General features: G+C 37.3%; 1 protein-coding gene across 1 annotated transcript; it reads left to right on the top strand.

Annotated features, from left to right (window-relative positions):
* The first annotated feature begins 463 nt into the window (after window positions 1–463).
* LOC139148645 (ankycorbin-like) lies at window positions 464–18,508 on the top strand. Its single transcript, XM_070720143.1, has 4 exons — window positions 464–1,675; window positions 13,402–13,870; window positions 14,318–14,418; window positions 15,298–18,508. Exons 1-4 carry the CDS (start codon window positions 1,254–1,256, stop codon window positions 16,094–16,096), a joined length of 1,791 nt encoding a protein of 596 aa, XP_070576244.1. The 5' UTR covers window positions 464–1,253; the 3' UTR covers window positions 16,097–18,508.
* The last annotated feature ends 1,442 nt before the right edge of the window (window positions 18,509–19,950 follow it).

Consider the following 19,950-nt stretch of genomic DNA (forward strand, 5'->3'; position numbering starts at 1 on the left):
CATGATGAGTGCCGACGAGAAAGATGGGCTCCCCTGATGCAAGCGTTTCTTTCTGAAGAAAATACAGTAGGGAAGAAAATGATTTGCTAATCACGTTGTCGTTGTATTCAGTTATTTCTAAGTAACAATAACAGTGCCAATAACGGTGTACCGATGGCCTATTAAATCTCTTTTGCTCGACCGACTTAATCGGCGCTATGTTGCTAAGGTGCTCTGGACGATACCATTTTATGATAAGCTTTTACAGCAATATTTGCATTATATGGTGTTTATTTCAATTTTACGACGCAACGCGAGAGCACAGTTAGTAAGCCTTATGATTAAATTTTGCATCAATTACTCTATTAATTGTGTGTTGTTACGTAAAGTTTGCACTATTGAACACATCATTCTAAAATGTTTAGCACACCGAGGTAGGCGATACCCATTTACTCTATGTAGCAGTTGAGCTTCAGTGAACCAGTATTATGTCAATGGTTATTTAAATGACATTCAAATACCGCGAACTGAGATAATCACTGAAAGACCTCCAGAGTTTTTATGTCGTTTTCATTCTGGATGTGAATGCCATGCAGTGTCGGAACTTAGTCACTCGGTCCTTCTTTCCAAGGATTTGTAGGTGGTGTTAGCTGGGCTGTTGTCACGTTCGTAATCATCCAACTCAGAACGCGTGTTGGTAGTCACGGTAGGAAAGACTCTCGTCAATAATGTCGACTGTTGACAATAGTGAATTTCAAGATTCAAATCTACCTTTAAGTACTTGCCGTCTGTAAAGTGTCTTGTAAATTCGGTGACCGTAGTTGCGGGGTCACAAAGGTATTTTTAAATTAAGCACACAGGAGAACCGAGGTACAGCGTTCTGCTATTCTTACAGAGGCACGAAGTATGTACAACAGGTGTTGCGTTTGGTAGTAAGAATTTACATATATGGCGATTTAGATATGCGATCAAGCAATATCCGAACATGTATTGTGTTTCTAGTCAACAAATCGTCGGGTAGCCTTCGGTCACCAAAGTGACCGTGTACCACACATGCCAGGATTCAACCTGCATTTCCCATCGGAGCATGGTACCGTCACCGTCCATGGTAGCGTCACCGTCCGTGGTCTTGTTACCGTTCAATGTGTAATAATTTGTGCACATTGAACCGTTCGGCAAAGCGGGGGACATTAGCAGTCTTATAGGCCTACCACGGTCACTTCACAAATAGTGTGCGTATACCAACCAAATCTAATCAACAAACTGAAACAATCATGGATGTTGGTGTTCGAGACAACAGTGGAAAGTTTACGGAGTCCTTTGAGATATTTGCTAAACTACCCGCGGGGACTTTGACTTCTGTGATGGTGCAATTTGAAACTACAGTACGTGAATTGAAATCGATCATTGAATTTACATGTGGTATACCGTCCAACTTACAACAATTGTCGTACAAGACACACCATGATCTTCAAGATAAAGACACTCTTAGAACTCTATGTATCATACCTGGTGTACGAATACCTGTGGCTTTTATTCACGGATATGAAGATTTGATGGATACAGCTTTGGCCGGAAATACCAAAGGCGTACTCAACGATTTGAAGAAAAGATATGAAAACTGCAACATTCGAAGTCGAAGATATGCTGCCGTTTTTGTCGCATCTCAACGTGGATATCATTTTCTTGTCGAGCGGTGAGATTAACGTTTTCGTTTTCCTCCAACATACTAGCACCACGCACTAAACGCATAAACATATATTAGCGAGTACGGGTTAATGAAAGAGACTTGCATTGATAGCTTTACAAAAGCATTGACAGCACATATGAATTGCAGTCAGTACGCTTTGTGTATAAACACCTCCATTAACAAGGTACCTCTGTGACAGGGCATGTCTAGACTAACAAAAGATGAACCTATACAATGCGATTGGCACATATTAGAGGGCAATGATATGACCTCTACATTGCTGTATACATGGCACCACTGTTGCCAATCAAGCCGTGTCCTCACACTGGTTGCGCAATATGTTTCTGAACCGGGTAAAATGTTAGTCTCCTGGTAATCAAATCAGTTTTAAAGAAAAACACGCTGACGATGATCAAATGCAAGCAACCGGTTACTAATTAAAACTCCATAGACACAGCGTTTCTGTGCAAACTGTACAATGGCCATAATAGCAGGCATTTCTGCCTTGCAAATGAGGTCATTTATATATGTTTGTATGGCTTAACACTCATGTGATAGATGTATGACCACATCTCTGATAACCGTGCAGTGTCAGGTCAGTTGAAATGTAGGGTTGTTGTAGAAAAAAAAAACTTGAGGCAATAACGTACACCGATGTAAATGTTGATTATTAGATGAAAAGTGAAATCGTTATGTTTGATTCATTGTCATTGATGTACAGATATCAATCACTGGAAATTAATCAAATGGCAATGCACTGAAGTAGGATTGGTCACGTGACTGATAAAATCAAAGAATTGAAACACTATGCATTACCTGTATTTTACTTTTAAGTGTGTAATACGTAGTTCACAGACGGTCACAATTGACTATTAAAATTGATAAATTTTCATGAGGCAGCATTCAAAATCTTTAAGTTTGATAAAAGAGACATTAAGATCATTCAAATACCAATAAAATTAAGATACCGAAGTCAGAATTGCCAGAATTGATCATATTACTACCAAACGACTAGGTTGTCTCTGTATTGAGTAACTATTTTACTGTTTGGATGCAAGTCTTTCTGCTATAGTTCATTTCGTCTCTCTAACTTCACTAATAACGTGAAAGTATCCATATAATAATATTGTTGGTTGTGGTTAATTGGGCTGTTTACTGTAAAATGTGGTGTTTTGTTACCACCACAAACAGATTAGTCACCTCAAACAGCTGTGAAACTTGGAATTGTGAGAAAATGCAATTGTTGTTCACTAATTTCATAACACTGATTTTCGAAGCTATGACTCTATATGTCTCCATTACAGGGAAAATCGACTCCAATTTTCCATGACAAAGTTTGTGATAGATGCATTGTATTATTTTGGGCGCTTCCTGTCACGTGACTCCAGCTACAATTCAGAGCGCGTCCCACGCAGTACCGGCAAGATGCCCGAGTGTCCTGTCGATAATCTTTGGTTTAACTTTTTATTTGTGGAGATGAAATCATAAAGCCTATAGTAAGGGTAATTACGATAAATGTACGCGTAAAGTAGAGTTTTTGAATAAATAGCAGTTATACAAAATAAATGTGCTATTTTGATACGATGAACGCTGAATCAACGATGATTTCCTCGCCATCTTTCAAATTATACTTTAAGGAATCGATATTTTGATCTTCTAGAAAGCGTGGTGGGTCTTTAAAGATCACAGGGAGATATTCGCAGACTATGCCTTTGACTAAATCAATCCTGCCACAGGTTTGAAGGTGAAAACCAAGATAGTAAAGCGGTACTGACAAGACGTGGATGACCTATTGAATGACAATCATGTCATTTTTCACTGTGCCCTATCGGTGTGATTAATAAATTTGGTGCCAGTCGGGCTTAATGGCATCTGGCTTTTCAAAAAGTAATAGTTTTTACATAAAATGTCCCTGTGCTGTGACATAGTTCACATGTATACGTATATCACGCCAACGTACAGCTTTTTAAAAACATCACAACATTAAGATACAGCACCGACGGTAAGATGGATAAAGCAATCAAATTAGCATTATTAGATGTTTCTGAGAAATGCTACTGTTAGTACTCAGTCATTCCATATCTTGAAATTGAAGGTCACTGAAAGATCATGTGCTTGTATAACTTATTTCAGGGTAACGAAATAAAGACAAAGATAGGACCATGTTTTCCCTGTGGCAAATAACGAGGGGCATACCCTTTCGAATTCTAGACTAGTACTTCCTCAATACGGTATGCCTGTCTTAAAAAATGTATAGTTCTTGTGGGCGTTTTTAAATTTTGCTCCTTATTGACTTGAATGGAATCAGGAAAACATTCATTTCGGACAGAGACAGAATAAATCAATCGCCATGTGAGGTGAGAGAAAATTCGCCCATTTTTCAGGATTAGAAAATGGATTCTGCCTTCGACACTCAGGTTGAAGAAAAGAAATCTGTATCAAATTCAGATTTAAAAGCCCCTTCAGAATATCAAATGGTCTACCCTACATGGGATTTATTAGTTAATGTTTTAGTCACGTGATATGACCGTTGCCAGGGAATGACAAGAGACACAACGCTTACTTCGAATTATTCGTTTAAATGTTGGCAAGTACCCCAACAAACGACCTAACGGCATGGAAGAAATTTGCGACTGTATAAGAGGCACTGGGCGTATCAACAAAACTTCACTACAGTTAGTGATATTCATGTATAGAGGCAAATCAGTTCTGCCAGAAGTTTATTTACCGAACAATTGATTGAATAGAAGCACTAGGAGTTGTTTGTACAGTCCATCGGAATGCTAAGGACATATTGCATATAGTGGTCGTCATGGTTACTCATTGAAGTACTATTATACCTTTTTTAATGACATTTCTACAGACTGTATGCAGGATATTAATTCCTTCAAAATCGTTGTCAAGATCTAACAGTTTTATCCGTTTCTGGATAACATGACTGGCTGCAATATGAAAAAAAATTGGTGAATCGTTAGGGTTATATAGCATACATATTGTCTGCAGTGCCACAGTAACTATGACTTGCACAGACACATAAGCTTCTGAGAAAATACGACCATTGATAGGAACTGTAGTAAAATTAACATAAAGTAAAAAATACTAATTGCAATTATGGAGATATCTCACCCAGCACTGACAACATTTACGGTATTTTTGAATGGTTTCGAATTTACATGTAAAGATTTTGAGAATGGTGAACAGAAGTGTTTTTATATGTACTGGTGTACTATAAGTATTACGCATGAATTCAACTGCTAAAATTCCTTTAAGTTATTTACTACATTTGGGGCCTAATGCAATGATTATCTGGAAGTGAGTCTATTTGGCCAGCTCAAATATGGAAATATCGAATTGTTTATTTGAAACAAATCCATGTAGATTTCACGCAATGCCAATGGATGTATAGGATACAGTGCTCAGCTAAATTGTGGAATGTTCAGCTGTGTGGTAGTTACCTCGAATAGGATGTCAATCGCGCCAAAATATGTCAGCGTCTTGTTTACAAAGAAATGCCCGGTACAGTTCTTTAAACACGACCGATGACAATGCTTTCAAGTATGTCTGGTCTCACCAGTGCCACTGTGCTGTCTCAAGTTTCAAACCACTTTATCCTACAAATGCGATTGAAAGTCTATTTTAACACACCAATCTAATGCCATAGCAACTACCAAGCTTCCTCTATGTGCATGTTTCAGTGGCGGTGTCTTGGTTTCTGTACCGTATATCTGATGCAAATATCGATTTTTTCTGTGTTAAAAATGTCTGCGAGTTCTCTGCGCGGCTCATCAAAATGTAAAATGTTTAATGTAAACACAATCCAGAAAAACTCCGCTCCTGAAGAAACGTACAAATCTGGTCATTAAGTAAATCCAACTGCACTTGAATCATAGAACAATTTCCGCTATGAATTACTTTCCTCTATATGTCAAGTAATCTGATATTGTATGGAGTTAATTTATAACAATGTATGAATCTGACAATGTTCTCGTTAATTCAGCTGACCATACTGTGATTCTATAATACTGGTTAGTGTATTATCATGGCTTTATATTTACAAATTTCTCCATACGTGCATTTACGTGTCGTAAGTATTTGATCTAGTTCGTTTCGATGGATATGGAGAGATGAGTAATCACATATGACAAAATTGTTCCTCATAATTGCTCTCAGGTCGAAGGGATTATTACACCAGAGATTGTGATATTAGTGTTCAAAAGGATGATTTGCCACAGTTTTCTTTATTCCATGGGTTGCTGTATAATCCTCCATGAATATAGACTTGATCAAATGGAATATCATTACAAATATTCACATATCTATAATACTCGTTATGCAACCTTAAGTTCAACAATAATTTTAATTCAAGGACACTAAGCCTATAATCTAATAATGATTACAAGTATGAAAATGTAAGTGTACTTTTTGTAGACTTGTTTATGACTGTATACAGTTTAATCTTTGAGGTAGCACATAGATGGTTTAATCATGGAGGTAGATGATTTAATCATGGAGTGGCACATAGATGATTTAATCATGGAGTGGCACATAGATGATTTAATCATGGAGTAGCACATAGATGATTTCATAACTTGGGTAGCATATAGATGATTTAATCATGAAGTGGCACATAGATGATTTGATCATTGAGTAGCACATAGATGATTTAATCATGGAGTAGCATATAGATGATTTAATCATGGAGTGGCACATAGATTATTTAATCATGGAGTAGCACATAGATGATTTCATCACTTGGGTAGCATATAGATGATTTAATCATGAAGTGGCACATAGATGATTTGATCATGGAGTAGCACATAGATGATTTAATCATGGAGTAGCATATAGATGATTTAATCATGGAGTGGCACATAGATTATTTAATCATGGAGTAGCACATAGATGATTTAATCATGGAGTGGCACATAGATGATTTAATCACTGGGGTAGCACATATACATGATTTAATCATGGAGATAGTTTAATCCATCAGGTTCATGGAATAATACTTTGTTTCTCCATAGACCCTCTACTGTCTATGGTTTCTCACGGTCTAAAAGCTATGTTTGTGAACTTTTCAATATAATTGTATCAACCAAGCTATGGGTTCTACCCAGCTTTTGACAAATGTTGTGACCCTATCTTGTATTGTGTTGGCTTTATTGACCAAATTTAGAGTCCTAGCTAGAAGGCCCACGATCGATAACAATTCATTGTTGTTTACATACTATGTTATTGTTGAATCGCTGAATTGCAGATTGTATCGAGCGAATGAGTACACAGTGCTTACGTAGTGAACACCTTTGTTGTATTAAAAACCTTCACTCCAATGCCCTACTATAACACAGTGTTTGCTACATTACCTTTATGACCTTATTTGGTGCAGATTTTATCGACTGTGTTTTACAATGCTTGTTGTATTATGTTTTTCTTCGTAAATCTATGCAAAGTCGGCCTTATTGACCAAGTTACATACGTTACAAGTACTTGTAAATACACATCACAGACAATTAATCGTCATATCTTTACATTCATTTTTTTTCCCCAAAAGTACGTAAGTAGCAGGCCAAAGCTCCGCGCAGAGATTTGCGCGGCGTGGATAATTATAATTTAGTGAGGGACTCTCACGGGGACTCTCAGCAGTGGCCACACTAAGAGATTGGTGCCCCCCCCCCCCCCGCGCGATGAACGACTCGGAGACCCCTCTAACTTCGTTCGAATTATCTACGCCGCACTGCTGCCACACCACCCTTCAATCTCTGCGAGGAGATTGCAGCAGGCCATGGCCGACATTGTTATTTTGGAATAAATACCAATCGACATAAGGCACCAGCTAGCCTAAGATATTCTCTATTGTAGATTCAGTTTTTTCAGTTAATTTCATGATGTAAACCCCGAAAATTAATATCGAACAGACAGCATGACCTTTGAGACCGACGAGTTTTTGTTGTGTATAATTAATTTCCATTTGACGTCTCAGCCATTCAGCTGTGTTCACAAAAACGGCGAGAGGGATGGAGGAATTCAGAGTTGGATTCGAAAATTCTTGGGGGTAGTCGAGGGGGGACTTGAAAGTTTTGCTCTGCCTACAGTGGGGGACCTGAAAATATTTTGGTTCCTAACATTTTGATGTTATCCAATGGTTGTAATGTTGACTTTAATCTCGAACTTCTAAAAATGTATGAATGCCATTAAATTTTTCAAAAACAATAAGTTGATCTTGTAGCTGGGCAGAGGCTGCAACTGTTGATAATTTTTTTCAATATTTATATGCGATATATCAAATACAGTTTCTTGGTGTCTCTCTACTGCGTGCTGAAACATGCAATATTCAGTTTGTCAGCAAAGCCTGTATATCTCAATATTTTAGAGTCCGGACAGAAAGTTATTTGTCAATGATACAAATACATGGTACACGTACACAGGTTGTGTTGGCAAGCTGAATACTGGACTGAACATGCTGTAGGGAGTAGAATAAAAATTTTCAAAATACAAAGTAAAAGAGCTACTGCCCTGCTGTTGCCTACGGGTGGTGTCCCTGTCATTGTGTACCGTGACAGTGATAGCTCTGACTCTGTCTGATGTAGTTGAAGAAGAGTTTTGGTCATAGGACGCTCCGCTGACAGTGAAACATACTTGTACACAAGATCAGGTCAGAGAGCAACACATGAAAGACTAGGACCGCCACAAACTATCAGTGGTTCAGGATGGGTACTTAACTTCGTAAATCACAAATGTCCCACGGACCTGGTAATGTATTACCTTTAAAGAAAATGATTATTGGACCAGTTTAACGTCATAGTAACAGTTACTAGGGATTATTTAATTCTGGCATATGAAAATAACCTATTATTATAGAGAAAAAAGATAGGGTCACCATGCTTGATTTTCTATTAATGTACGATGAAAAGTCACTGTCTTTCTCGAAAATCACGTAAAATCAATATATAAAACCATTCATTTCAAGTTCATACAGTGAATGAAACTTTCACATCTCATCGTACAATAACACAAAAGTAAAACTTTGAAAAGTAAAGACTCTAATTTAAATTTAAAATGTGTGACTAAATAGAATCATTATTTCTTTTTAACCAAATTTGCCATTATTACACGCAAAACGTCTGGGTTTAAAACGTTTATTTGATGGAATGTTTTAACCATCCAGTATGGTCAATTTTGTACAACATTTATTAGTAGCATCTGAGTCGTATATGTCTCGTAATTATTTTTTCGATAGGTCTCAGTTTTTCACAATGTGGCAAAATGTAGCCAGAAATTCATAATTTGCATACTTCTTCATAGTTGTATCAGCTGGTGCCATTGACCTGGCTAGAGTTCTAGAATCTAAAGTCGGCTTAGATTGATAAATCCATAAAGTCTACAGATGCATTTAACAATGAATCTATTTAAGAACTTGCGTTGGGAATATGGCGCTACAGCGCGCTGATAAAAGGTAGTGTCGAACATCTGCGAGCAGAACTACGCAATGCATGTTTATTTTTACCCTGCGTGCATTCCTAATAAATATGTGACTATATGATAATTGGAGGGGGGCTTGAAAAATTTTGATCATACAGACGGGGAGACTTGAAAACTTTTGAGGGTATTGAGGGGGGATCTGAAACAAATAAGATTTCAATAGCGATTCCTCCATACGCCCCCCATTTTCGAGACCGCAGCCGTTGGGAAATTTGAAACGTTTTTGTGAATGGTAAATCTGTATTTTTGAATCATTTGATATCATCTGAAACAATTACTCCTGGCTTATTTCTTCCAAAACATTCATTTTGACCAACAACATGCAGGTTAAGCCTAGGAGTAACGTATTTTTACATGTTTGTGGCCTTACTTGAAGTCAGTGCTTATACCACAGTATATGCTGCTAATCGACGGTACTTTGAAGCTGGTGATTAGTTGTTGTGCCAACAGCTGTACATCTGTCACTCCAACTCCTGACATTCAGCTCTGTGAATCGATTTTTTATATATGAACTATCAGAGTTCGGAACAGCTCCCATTCTTTCATTTGATAAATCATGATCGGTTCATTTGAAGCAGAAGTCATAAACTTTAATGTCAAGGCATTTTAGCATCATGGTTTTATCAAATCTAGCTATGCAGTCAAGCAGTAACCTGACCTTCTAACCTTTGTGATTGTGCCATTTATTGACATTAACAAAGTTCCTTTGAAAAAACAGTAACAACCGATAACGATCTGAATCCATCGAATCGACGGTTCCGAGATTTCCAGCAAAGGAACACTTACTCGATCTGTTTCACTGATTATATTTTGCAGTCCAATTTATGTAATGATTTTCTATGCTAGAACAATGTGTAATGGATACATGCTTTTTCGCTGATTTGTCGCCAACAACACTTGTTGCTATGCCAGCCCTGTTTGTAAACAAAAACCGCTGAAATAGGAGTTCACATGAAACGCTTTTGAAATATACGGTAAGACAGCGTCTTAATGGAGATATCTCGCGGCAACAAAGTAATTTTGGTTGCATCTTTAGACTGTCGACAGTCCCTCGTGCCTTCTTTTGAGTCACTTTATTAAGTGCGGTAGCAATCCAACGTAGGTGATCGAGCGCCGAAGGCGATGTAACAGGTATTAATCTCAATTTTAGATTGTACCAGCTATAAATACTGGAAGCTACGCGAGACCAAGCGATACAAGCGACTGGCGAGAGTCTATTGCATCTTTAGCCTTCAATATACTGAAAGTACAATTTTCAACAAAGGTTGAATAGGAATAGGAAAAACGAGGCAAGATTTACAACAGTATGCCTGTAAATACGAACAAAATGCATTCATAGTAGAAATGTAACTCCGGCGACTAAAGCTTTGACAGGATACGTCAGGTTTAGCGTCTTTTTGATTTCAAAGGGTAAATACAGAGTTTGGCAGCAGAATGCGATGAACTTCATAATGCTACTTTGCAGGTTGTCAAGACAACCATGTGTTTTCATTGACGTGTACATTGTTGTTCACTTGTCCCTTTGAATAAAATACTGTGATGGTCTCTGGAAACTTGTTGCCGTTTACAGGTGATTAATAACTCGCGTGACGTCTCGCTCGCTCATTCTGATTGGATATCAGATATGAATGTTTCCGCCACTGCTTCCAGTTGAAATGTAACAGGTACTGATATCAATTTTAGATTGATCTCCATGTACTCCCTATTCGCAATGCTGAATTTGCAGATTTCAGGAGATCGGAATGTTTTCAACTAAAATTTAATTCTGCAAGAGGCTATTATTGCATGAAATAAGACAGCGAACAATATCACACACAGGTAATATGTTTGCAACAATGATCCATACTATTACAAATCTACTTTTCAATGTCAATTAGGCCATGAAAATAATTCTTGAAATAAAAAAAAGAAGAATCGATTAAAATAGTGAAAGCACAAACGAAAATTGTAAAACACGATAAAATCTTTATGGAAAACACAGTATAGCTACGTTTGTTTTCAATTCGACAGGTTAAACAGGAACTTCCCCTATAAAACCGGATTATCGTAAATCTATACAAATGTAAAACGGCCACGCTACTGATCGGACGTGCCATGTTTGGTCCCAGAATCCCACAATTTTGCCATGTTTCAGGCGTTCTTTGTCACTGAATCTTGCATATGATGTCAGTGAATGTATAGCGACTAAACTTGAATCGAAAATAAACTGAAAAAATTTTCCCTTTTTGTCGGAGAATGTATATGTTTCAAAATGTGTTCCCTGTACGATCATTTGACCCCTCTTTCATATGTTACGAAAGTGCCCATCATGATTATTCAAATTCATCACACGGTCAAAGCGATGCTATGAGAATTCAAAAACTCCCGCCCAATGTATGCAAACAGCAACGTCATCAGTAATCCCCCTAATGTGCGCCCACGGTCCTGTAACTGCCCGTTTAAGGTGTGTTGTTGACAGCGACTATTCAGGGTGACCAGAGCGTGTTCTCTCTTCCATGAATAACAATTTTATTAACGTAAAGGGGTAGTTCTCAGTCTCTGGCTCTCGCATTGATGGTAGTTTACATCGACTGTTTATGTGATTTTAGTCCTTTGGTCTCCTTTAAAATTGTGCAGTTTGTCATTTTGCTGAGAGTTACAGCAGATAATAGACCCTTCCCATTAAACTTATTGGAAACGATTCGATATAGAACGAGAGATGTAGGTAAGCTTATTGCAAAGTTACTTGTCAAGACTAACGTTGTCAGAAATATCAAAAAGAGTCAAAGGAAATCGTCGACTGTTTGACTGTGATTTGAGATGGCATCAAACATTTCTAATGTTTTATAAAAAGAAGTTGTAAAGAAAGGTTTGGAAATATTGAATGGACAAATGAACCGGTAAAAACTTTTGGAGTGTATTTTGGATATGATAAAGAAAGGTGTTGTGCCTTGAATTGGGATGGGAAGATAAAAAAGTTAGACAGTGTATTGAGTATTTGGTCAAAAAGAAATTTGACAATTTATGGACGGGCCTTAATCATCAAAGTGTTGGCCATTTCACAAATTGTGTATCTTGCAAGTGTTATTGGTATGGCAATGTTCAAAATCTCATTGACAATTTCATCAAGAAGAAAAACCGTATTAGTAATCAACTTTGAGAAAAAAGATTATGCCAGAGGAGGAGGAAAACATGTTGATTTAGGTAACCAGGTCAAAGCTATCAATGCATCATAGGTTAAAAGGCTTGTTGCTGATAAAGGCAGTACCTGGACTGCAATAGCATGGTCATATCTTGAGTTTGATAGATCGAGCGATCTCTTCAAGCAAAGTCAGTTCTGGAATTTATTACCTAGAAATGTAAGATTACAAATTCCACAATTTTATGTAAGCGTCTTAAAATGCCTGACACAGCGCCAGTCAAAATGTCAAAAACAAGAACGTGTTCTGTGTATGGTCTAAAAAGTATAATGTCTTCTATAAGTCATTAACAGAAACAGAAGATATATATTATGGAGTGTGGAAAGATTTCAATTTCCTTAATCTTTCCAAGTTGTCTTCAAAGGTTTTTTACTCACTCTTTGCGAAGAATTTTATTCATATTGATAAATTACCAAAATGGTATACATCGCTACAAATGGCTAATTTGACGAAAACACTTTTGTCATTTGGGAAAATGTTAACAAGATGACGAAAGAATTCAAATTACATGATTTTCAGTGGAAGTTACTCCATAGATTTCTACCTTGTAACAAGTATCTTTTTACTTGAAAAAAGTAGATTAGTATGTGCTGCAAGTTTTGCTCTAGAGTTGAAATTTTAGAACACAGATTTCTTGAATGTGCCCCAGTAAAAGATCTCTGGCACAACGTTTCTAGAATTTTAAGTGGTTACCTTCAATACTGTGTGAAATTATCAAATGATGATCGAATGATGTAACTTTCATTGTCAATTTCTTAATTTTCACCACAAATATTGGGTGAAAGATTCCAAAATCCCTGTAAATGTTATTTTAAAGAATGAAATGATTCTCAGATATAAAGTCGAAAAAGAGTGAAGACCCGGATCTATACATCTGGATGAAATGCGTAAAATAATTAATGTTATGTAATTATCTTTAATGTAAAACAGTCAAACGTATTTTTGTTTGTTTGTTTTCAAATAATCTGTTCATTGCAATGGTGTATCCTTAATAAAAGATAAAAAAAAAACACTTTTAATATTTATGGAAATATTTGTAGTTATATTAGTATTTTCCTTTAACATTTCCTTCAGACTTTTGCAAGATGGAGTGGATGTTAACAGACAACTGCCGACAGGTCGTACACCGTTACACATCGCCTGTGCTATGGGCAATACCGGCTGCGTAGACTTGCTGCTCGACGCTGGTGCGTCCTTGACTACTAAAGATTCATACGGTCAGACGCCAATTGAAGTTGCTGCGAATTGCAAACAAAAAGAAGCAGAACGAAGGTTACATTTACTGAGAAGAGCGAGTGGAGGTCCATCTGCTGATAAACGAAAGGGCGCTCCTAAAAGAGAAAGAATTGTTTCGTCATGGGCGTGGACGCCGAGATTCCGCTCGAAAAGTGCGCCACCAGCGGCATTGCTAAGAGAAATGTCACTGACTCCAGGGCCTGAGTTAGTGATAAGTCAGTGCAAGTTGGAAGAAATTACCTCTCGCAACAAAGGTGGAGAGAATAGTTTGATAAGCGAGACAGAATCATCAGATTTGATTTATGATGTAAGTCACATTTTTTTCAATAGCCCATCAACAAGAACTCGCGTAAAATGGCACAGCATTGGAAAGCGCAAAATACTCACAGTACAGGCGACATTACTATGATATAACAGGTCAAAACTATGCTTGCTATGAATAAATCATACATTTCAAAAAGGCCTACAATCGGATTCAAATGAAAGTAAATGGTCAATTTGCGCCTGAAAGCGACAACTTCTACAGATAATGTATAACTATAGACAGACACTGGTAAGCTGTGATTTAGAATTCCTGCCATTGGAATTATGTTTGTCAATTATAAATGACACAATCGTATTTTTGAGTCTTGAAGGCATTCATTGAAAATTTTGCACAAGTCAGATACAATTACTAATTGACGAAAAATGATAATACCATAGATTGACTTTAAGTATCATAGCTATAACCCGACGATTTTCGTTAAATTTACAGAACAAAAGCGAAACGTCAGATAACTTATGGAAACCAGTCAAAAACAAATCAGCAGAACACGGTAAAGAAAATGTTAATCAGGTTTCAAAGTCATCACGAAGGTAAGGTTTTATTTTGTCGAAATACATGTAATTACAACGCTGACGCATCAATCTTGGTAGCTTAGTCAAAGCTTAGCGCAATCTTTGTGGCGGAGCTGAGTCAAATGAATGATATTTGAGAAAATCTGGAAAATGCGATAATGAATTTCATCGACTCCCTAGAGGTACTGTTCGACTGCCTTGTATCATGACGTTAACTGTTGGTCATTGTAATGAGAATACAGTTCAATATTAACATTTAAAGAGACAAAATATCGGACGTTTATGGTCTGATTTTGATGAAACGATATCTATTTTGATGAAACGATATCTATTTTGATGAAACGATATCTATTTTGTCGAGAGGTGACAAAACACGACTATTGTGGATGGATGGATGGATGGATGGATGGGTGGATGGATGGATGGATGGATGGATGGATGGATGGATGGATGGATGGATGGATGGATGGATGGATCGGTGAGGATGGATGGATGGATGGATGGATGGATGGATGGATGGATGGATGGGTGGGTGGATGGGTGGGTGGGTGGATGGATGGATGGATGGATGGATGGATGGATAGATGGATTGGTGAGGATGGATGGATGGATGGATGGATGGATGGATGGATGGATGGATGGATGGATGGATGGATGGATGGATGGATGGATGGATTACAAAACATAAAATTACTTGAATTGGTCGAAGTGTCCATCGCTCATGCTCCAAGAATTCAATCTGGAGACGGTGACCTAACCTATGCGGACGGTCGTACAATCTTTATATGATCAGGGGCTCGGAAGTTCATGTCGTGTATGGCGACCTTTGAAGACAGAATCAGAATGCTTAATATTAACTAAATTTTCTTATCGCACTTTTTCAATTTATAATTACAGCAAGGCCATAGCTTACGACAAATTGCTCCGAAAAAAGTACATTTACGAGAAAGACACGCATAAAAGTGAACGAGATGAAAGAAATGGCGATGTAAATCTTGCATACCAATCTTCAAGATCAAGTGAGAATTATACAGTACCAGAAGATGACATTGCTAGCTATTCAGATGTATCTTACAAGGCTTTGCAACTGGAAAAGAGTGAACAACAGAGAATAGCAGACGCTGTCATGCCACCAGCTCCAAATATACTCCGAGTTGGTAGCATGGAAATTCCACGCGCTGATCCAGAGGATAACCAGAAAGCAGTGCGTGAATGGTTGAAATCTAAAAACGCTGAAGAAACACATGCCAGAATGTATAAACAATGGCAAAGTAGACGAACCGATCAACTGGAAAAGCAGAGACAACAACTGAAAACGGCGAGTGGTAAGAGCAGAGATCAATGGATGCTGGATATTCAGACAAAAAGGGAAAGAGAAAAGGAAAAAGCAAAACAGAAATTTCTGGAAGAGGAAAAACAACGCCAATTGATTGCTGAACAACATGCAATAAACGGGTACACATTTGAAGCGTGGTGTGAGTCGAAGAGAGTGGCAAGTCATCGAACGACTCCGACCTATGACGATGGTCGAAATAAGAAACAATTAAGACGAGAGAGACAGCTCATGGCCCAAAAAAGTTTTGAAAAGTGGATGATGAGCAAACAATGGGAGGAATTATGTAGATTGAAAGAAAAACCATCGAGTAGAAACAAAACAACTTCACAAATGTCTTTACCGTCCAGAAAATTGCACTGATTTGACAAATATATGTCAAGTATTTTTCATTTCCGCGTGATAAACATGAACTGTGGCTCTATCATTCAGTTCAGTTCATCTATGAATCTCTCTGTCTTCTTCAGAGCATGAATCTTAAGCTGTTCTCAAATGCTATTCCCGCGTATTCTTCTTTGAACGAATGACTTGATATGTAAATCCTCTATTCTTTTGAGTGAAGCATGACGAACATAAAAATACTGGACTACAACGTATTGAGGGACAGTGGCTATTTGGAAAGCAGAGGATTTCTGCTTCATTCTGTCCATCAAAGAAAGTGTTTTATGAGTACCGAGGTTATCTCTGTAGTTTTGGCTTGTGTTCAAAATCTATTGACTATTTCTCTACATTTGTTGTTTTTATTAAAAAATGACATTTTGAAGGCAGCAAATCAATATGCTGAATGATTTGAAAAAAACAAAGTTAAAGCACGTTGATTCTTAAACTTGTCCTTAAACTTTTATGTAAATGTGCATCACTGATACGAGAGTTTGTATAGCAATACTACAGATTATCAATATTTCATCAACAATGTCTTTAAAAACCTGCTTCATTTTCAAATACGTATGCAAATTCAAATACGTATGCAAAAAAAAATACGCAAAAAGCGAAAACAATGATATGGAGAATGTCATACTTATCTAAGTACTGGAAAAGTAGCTAGTTGGGCTGTAAAGTAGCTAGTTGGGCTGTTACACAAACATGAACTCTCATTGCCTAGGAATAATCACCCATTCATATTAATAGCTTTATATTTGAATTTGAATGATAGCTACACGTACTATCATGATGATAAGTGTCTTTTATACAATTAAAGTTTATTTCAATGATACAAATGAATGAATTTCAGCATGTATATCGCGTACTGCGGTCGTTGACCTTTAACCCCGGATTAATAATATTAAACCATAAGCATTTAGAGTGAATGAATCCGTTCAACATTAGAGAATGTATTTGTTCAAAAGTTTTCGAAAGGAGGAAACCATCAGCAATGCCCACAGTGAAGAAATACGAATTATCGTTAAGATTGATGAACTACTAAATGAACTACTGTACTCAGATTAAACGACAAACATAGACAACCGGTAAAGTCTTAGAGTCACAAAATCAGATAACATTTGATTCTAACCTTTTAAGTCTATTGTTTGTATTTAAGTCTATCGTTCGTATTCTGTGATAAATGTTTACTTCCTCAGTAATTACAATATTCATTTGAGTGAGAATTCTTCATAGATTAAGCAAGTCAGGCGGGTTTACATTAAAATACGGCTAGTTTTCAATCGGGTTCAAACCCACAACATACGGTATCGGTCGCCTAGCAGAGAGGCAACAGAACCGCTCGGCTAAATTCCCACTCTTAAAAAAGAGTGGTTCAATAACCAGCTAAGTTGTTACATTTTTCTGACTGCGACCGCCCCACACGTTGTAGAGTTCGTGAAGCACTCACTGTTGACCAAGTGATCGTTTGTTGGCCACGTATCAATGATACATTCTGTATAGTAATCTCAGTGAACATCTTCCCACCGTTGAACTGCAGGGGACAACTTGGGCCTGCCACTTGGCCTTTGACCAGGGACTTGATGTGACCGTCGCAGTTTCACCGATCACCCGCAACAAATGTATTAATTTACGACCAGTGAGAATACAGGTGTTTAAAGTTGCTGAAAACATGTGATAGATGAATTTGAAAAGGTGGGGTGTACATCATGATTTCAAAACTGTTTTTTCTATTCCAAATCCGACCTTCAATTAAAGGGATATAGTCGTCGGAACTGCGCCTGCGCAAGTTTAATGTTTACAAACAATGTATTTCGTGCACGATATCAAGATGCACCTTATCATCATAGCTGCAACATTTAAATTATACGATGATAGATTATGACAGACATGTTTTAACTGTCATCAATCACCATTGTGCCTTGGATACATTGTTGCCATGGCTCGTATGGGTTCCGACGACTACATCCTTTTAATTTGATTAGATATGATGACTATGAAATGTCCAATAACTCCATTGTTCTCAATGTTTTCCCTAGACTAATAAAAGTCAGCGATTGTGAAAAAATAAAGTCATGTTATCAAGTTTTAACGTATTAATGTTACTTTTATTTGAAACCTTTTGACACAGATTTCGCAATACGATCCCATGTCGTCTTCACGCCTGTGCCTGTGTGGGATAGCGATACGGAATAGATAATATACTATAATCAGAGCGATGCTTGTATCTTTCCAATCCTAAAACTATTCTTTATAATATATCCTTCTCCATCTGTATTGTTTGCATCTATAGATACTTGGAAGTATGCTTTAAAATATGTCCCATTTTCATCTGCATTCTCTACATCTTTGATAATCAATTTCAGTTATCGTAAATTAAAGGCTATATTACAGGTCCTTCTTTTCTTGTGTAGTGCAAGTTTAAAGTAGAGCAGACTTGCTACTGCAATATAGAGTCGACATTTTAATGGATTCCAACCAATCACAAGGAATATCCTGATGTATATATTTTGAGAATTCCGTCACTCTATACTCCGTAATTCACAGTGTTTATCACCCAACAAACAAACCATTCTTTCTGGCCAATTCATAACAAACACATCATAAGACAGTTTAAATATCAAACCTGTACAAACGAATGGAAATCAAACCGGGATATTCTGCAGTTACTACGTACTTAATTCCTTCTATTCGCTACCTTCTCAACATTGTTCAATAAGCCCCTTTACATTTCCGTGGACCAGCGTTCTATACCCATGATGCTTTGCGAAACTTGTGGCTCCGAGGGTACCGGCACTTTGAACGTATCGCCTATTCTTTAACACAGGTCTGCTATAGCAAGATTCATTAATTAGTCATTCTGTATATGACAATCTATTTGAAAGCTGTTGAATATAAAGTTCGGCAATTATTTAAAGTTTCATGGAAATTTGGAAGAAATTTGTGTCATTTTAATTCATTTACACCTGCGGATGTTGATCACAATAATCGGCTGTTGCTTTTGACAAGGGATTTCACCGTGACGTAAAAGTATACAATAATATTACTGCCGTCAAGTTGAATGTTGAGGCTGCATTGAACATGTAAGGATTACATACAAAAAGTAATGGTGAGTTTAAAATCTACAGATGAAATACATTGAACAATTTTTGTAGCTTGCAGACAAATGGGAACCTCCGCTCATGTAAACAAACACGTAAAAGTTGATACGCCACAGCGGCAATCATTAGACACCGGAGAAGAGAACTCCACTAGTCCCAGGCTCGTTACAGGACACATGTCCTGAAGGTGTCTCGTGTAAAGTTTTTGTCGCAACTATACAAATCTAATTTTTGCAAAATCAGGGATGCTTGCTACATTTGCACTGACCGCAGATGTAAAAAAAAAACCGCGAATCCAACAAACATTTCCCCGATTTCCGTCTTATGCCGACTCTTATGCAAATAAGAAACACCAAACTACACACATACTATGGGTGGTGCGGTACTTCCTTACTGACTGCAAGCTCCCGCGTTTATTGAAAAAAAAAACGACTTAATTAAAGAAACAAGAAAACAAACGACCATACAAGGAAACCATGCAAATCGCTCAATAACAAACTACGATGTCGAAAAAACACTCAGAGAACTACAAAAAAGAGCACATAGCCGTCCAGGAAAAACCAGAGATAAAACCCTAAACAAAATTAGGAAAAACTCTGGAAACCTGTACCCGAATACTATGCTACAAATGCTCGCAACGGATGTCGGGTATCATCTTGAAAATTAGGACGAAGATCCTAACGGTAATATTGACATGACAGAAAAAATTCGAAACAAAATAAGAAAATTCATAACTAC

The sequence above is a fragment of the Ptychodera flava genome, chromosome 13 (assembly GCF_041260155.1).
Source record: "Ptychodera flava strain L36383 chromosome 13, AS_Pfla_20210202, whole genome shotgun sequence".
NCBI lineage: Eukaryota > Metazoa > Hemichordata > Enteropneusta > Ptychoderidae > Ptychodera > Ptychodera flava.